The 4,699-nt window shown below is 33.5% G+C and overlaps 1 protein-coding gene across 1 annotated transcript; it reads left to right on the top strand.

Moving 5' to 3' along the window:
• The first annotated feature begins 993 nt into the window (after positions 1-993).
• On the top strand, positions 994-4,405 carry LOC130420473 (L-selectin-like). Its single transcript, XM_056747758.1, has 3 exons — positions 994-1,018; positions 1,320-1,358; positions 4,044-4,405. Exons 1-3 carry the CDS (start codon positions 1,012-1,014, stop codon positions 4,403-4,405), a joined length of 408 nt encoding a protein of 135 aa, XP_056603736.1. The 5' UTR covers positions 994-1,011.
• The last annotated feature ends 294 nt before the right edge of the window (positions 4,406-4,699 follow it).

The following is a 4,699-nucleotide window of genomic DNA, read 5'->3' as shown; positions in this document are numbered from 1 at the left end:
AGGCTTGGAGTTAATTTCAAAGGTGTATCTCATTTATGTGAAGGTGGAACGTGAATTATGCAAACTATTGCTCAGACTGTCACCACAAAACTAAGAGAAAAGTTAAAATCAGCTGAATTTTGGGATCTACTCTTTGACCGATCAGAGGACATAAAAAAACTGAGCAAGAAATTATTTACATTGTGTGTGTGTCCAGCAGCAGAGAATTTATCATTCATTTCTTTGGATTAATTAAACTAAATCACACAAACCTCAACAATGGTGACAATCATCAAACTAATTCAGATAAACAGATCAACTGCAATACATGCTGGGAGACGTGAATGAGGTTTGTTCTAGGATGTTACCAGGCATTCAAACAAGCATGAAGCTTTATTGTTGATTGTCACCATTGTCGAGTTTCATTCACTGATAATTCATCTCTAACTGATTCAGAATTTTTTTCAACTAAAGCAAAAACTGAACACAATAATGATGATTTGTTGGAAATTTTATGTTTTTTCAACATTAATTGAGGGTGCAAAAGTGATATTGATTATATGCCCTTAACAATGACAAATCAACTATTTTAACATTGATTCAATGGTTACTTGCTCTCAGGGCCTCCGTCTTTCTTTGACACTATGGAGTACTGACCGTAGAACCCAGTTTCTCTTTTAAATAAAGAAACATCTCTTTCCTCACGGTAAAATGATAAAAGATCACCTCAACCTCGGCTGTGTCTTCTGATATCTTTTCTTCACTTGCTGACACACATCACACTATGCAAATAAGGCAACGCACACCTTGCTTCTTCTCGTTTGAGTTCTTTCATTACATAATAGACAACAGGAAAGTCGGTGAGCAAGTATACAAATAAGCAGGATGTAAAGTATGTAAACTATGGAAATGAGTATTTCTAGAGAAATACCCAAATGATGGGAGGTGCTGAAGATCAGATCTCATATAATGACATATAAACATACACAGAGAGAGAAACAGCAGCAGATTCAGGAGAGAAACACACAAGAGATGAAGAGTAAGAACTATTTACATTCTCATTCATATTAAAATCATTCTTTTGAAATGACTCTGTTTTTGTGAATTGATCTGAATATAACTTTTAATGAAACTTTATCGAGAAACTGATTTTCTGAAGAGATACAGTAGTGATAGAAATGTTGACTTTTAACTTCAATGATTTTTAAACATGACAGAAACTAAGTAAACGTTTATGTCATACTCACTATTTTAAATTTGCAAACAAATTTATGTTGGATGCCAAAATTGTGAACAAACAGAAGTGTACATTTGAGCTTTTCAATGTGTTTCTTCCTCAGAAATGGCTCAAACTCTATATTTCAGTCTGCTTGTCATTGGTGAGTTTGTGTTTCTGGTTCTATGTTTGATTTAAATGTCAGGAGAATTGACACCATTAATAACTGTTCTCTTAAGGGTCAATACTTTATTACGTGTATCCCACCCCCAAGCAAAGGCATATCCAAAATTGGTCTTTGTTGATGTGAAAATATATCCCTTGAGGGGCCAAAAGTGAAAGTTTTTTCTACGTCTATTTATGACATCTTCTGAACGCCTAATACTGGGGACATCTGTAAAGTTAAAATAAGTTAAAATGGTTTTTAAGACAAGTTTTAGTTTTCAAATGAAAGTAAATGAATTGATTGAGATTGTTTAAAATGAATTGAGTTAAATGATCTGAATTCAGCAAGTAACCATTGAATCAATGTTAAATATTGTTGATTTGTCAATGTTAATTACATTGAATCAATATCACTTTTTCACCCGCTATTAAAGTAGAAAACGTGTTAAAATTTCTACAAACAAACATTATTGTGATCAGTGTTTTCATGTTTTCATTTGTGGTCTTGAATACTTGATTTTAAGATAATGATTTAACCAGTATAAAATTACAACAAAAATATAAATGTTAATGCTTTCATAACTAATGTCAAGGTTCTAGTTTATTAATGTAAAATGACTTTAGAACAATAAAATAAAACATGATTTGTTGACACACTAATTAGACATCGACACTCATCACACAAACCTCAACAATGGTGACAATCATCAAACTCAGATAAACCGATTCACCGCAATGCATGCTGGGAATCATGAATGAGTTTTATACTATGATATTACCCGGCATACATTTGTTGATTGTCACTATTGTTGGATTCATACACTGATTCTTGATGTCTGGTCAGTGATTTCTGAACACATGTTGTTATATGCAGTAACAAACTTTGATTTCTGAGCGAGGGTCCTTTGACTCCATTAATCCCCCCACACTAAATGAACATGATAGTTAACAGCTGAATGAACTTTCCCTTTATTGACACAACATGGTTAGATTCAGATGGTAAATATCATATTCGTTTGGGTGTCCACCTCAGAGATAATCACCATATTTATTATGAAACCATTATATTTCTCAAATATGACATTACAATATCACTTATTGTTACTACTGTAAATCTATAATAAATTATTATAAGATATTTAATGCTTTCAAAATCTTTACTTTTTCTAAATATTTGTGATGTATTGTGATATTAAGAAATATTAATGTCAGTACATTTATTGAACAAAAAATAATGATTTTATTCTTTCAAATAAACAACAAGTAGAATTAACAAGTATTTGCTTGAACATTATTAAAGCCAGATTCTTTCATCTTAAGTATTGCATATACTGTGTGCCTTTTACCCCAATGCTCATACATTAATACAATTTATAAACACAATTAACCATTTAGGATTTATTTTCACATAAAATCTGTTGCTCTATAAATGTTTAACACAAACATATATATTTTTTCTGCAATCTTACAGTATGGGTGTAGTAAAAAGCAAAAAAGAATCCTTAGGGTGTGCCTTTAGCCTCGTTTTATCCTACAACACAACGTGATAAAAAGACAGCACGCCGCCCAAAAATATCTAAATTACTTACATTTGACGGTCAAATGACTTGTAAACAAAGTCCGTCATCATCATTTCTTTCATAGCTAGACCTCTACCTCATAGCAGAGACTGTTCATTGGATGACATCACAGCATCATGAGAGCAAACTGATCTGTGCTCTTAAATTACTCCCGCTATACTTTACAGTCATAAGCTGAGCAGAACTGCAGCAGGCAGAACAGACCTGTTCTAATAGTGAAAAGCAAATAATCTTCATTAAAAATAATACCTGAAAGTTTTTAAATATTATTATTTATACCCTTTGGTCATATCTGAGGACCCTGAGGGTTTGCTACTGGTTAGTTGAGATATGATGCCATAGCACTGCATATCACAAAACATGCAGACATTAATAACACAGTAGAGAGTATAGACCCCAGCATCATTTACTCACCCTAAGGTTGTGCCAAGGCTGTATAAAACACTTTATTTTTTATAAACACAAAGGAAGATATTTGTAAGAATGTCAGTAACCAAACAGCTCTTGTCCCCCATTTACTGCCCTAGTGGGGAAAATAAATGTTTGGTTAATGACATTTTTCCACATATCAAATCAATTTTATACTTAACACAAAACCGCCCAAAATCAACTTATTTACAACATATATCCTTGAATTTTATGACAAGGGTGTGATCTACCACACCACAAAAAATATCACTCTAAATATAATGTGTTATTTCAACCTATCGATTTCAATGTTCGCGTCTAAGTGTAAAGTGTGATGTTATGTATAATAGCACATAATAATGTTCATATTCAAATAAATTTTAGTTTGGTAAAAATTAAAACAATCATTCAGCCGACTCAAAAATCTTACTGCATCAGACTGAATTATTTCCTGTTGTTTTCTCTATTATATTTATGGTGTAAGTCTGATGTCTATTAAAATGTGATTTAATTCTGAGTCACCAACTGGAGCGCTCATCTCTCTGAGACACTAACAGGCTCAAATCTGTCAAAATCTGCTTCTTCAATACAAATGTTGTGTCAGTAAATGATGATTGGTTGGTGAACACCATCCCTGCTAAGATCAGTTCTGAGTAAATTAGTTTTAATAGAAACTCTCTCTTTCTATTTCACAGCTCTCTGTTCATTATCTGAATGCATTCAGCGCCGCTATCACTATATAAACATTGAGAAGAACTGGACTGAAGCTCAGACATACTGCAGAGAGAACTACACAGATCTGGCCACAGTCAACAACATCAATGACATGAACGAGCTGAAGAAGACTGTGTATAACAGTGTGGTGTATGTCTGGATTGGACTAAAGAGAACAGGTGTTTATAAATGGAAGTGGTCTCTGGGTGATGCTGTGAAATATCTGAACTGGGAAACTGAACCATCAACTGACACAAATAATTCTGCTGTTATGAGAAATGGAAAATGGCTTCAGCAGGACTGTAATGTGCCGTCACAGTTCATCTGCTACAATGGTGAGTGACAGCAAACCTTCACTTCACAAAACATGATCATAAGAAAACAATAATAAACATCACAGTTAAGACACAACACATCTGGGGCAGATGACTTCTCATCTCTGTCTCACTTCTCATCTCTGACTTTAGGTGCATCAAGGATTTAATTATCTGTCAATCACAGACTTTAATTCTCAGCTGTGGTAAGTTTCATTTGTATTCTGTCCAATGAATTAAAGGGAACATAACATGATGAGATAATCAGAGGCGGACAATCCTGGGGCCAAAGAGTAAAAGTCCTGCCATATTTTTGTTTCACC

This window comes from Triplophysa dalaica, chromosome 5 (assembly GCF_015846415.1).
Source record: "Triplophysa dalaica isolate WHDGS20190420 chromosome 5, ASM1584641v1, whole genome shotgun sequence".
Lineage (NCBI taxonomy): Eukaryota > Metazoa > Chordata > Actinopteri > Cypriniformes > Nemacheilidae > Triplophysa > Triplophysa dalaica.
This window is presented reverse-complemented; position numbering and strand designations above follow the sequence as displayed.

Bases quoted from the DNA above. Each gene is read 5' to 3' on its own strand.
- LOC130420473 (XM_056747758.1), top strand. The intron at 1,359-4,043 runs GTGAGTTTGTGT...TCTATTTCACAG, and splicing joins TTTCAGTCTGCTTGTCATTG to CTCTCTGTTCATTATCTGAA.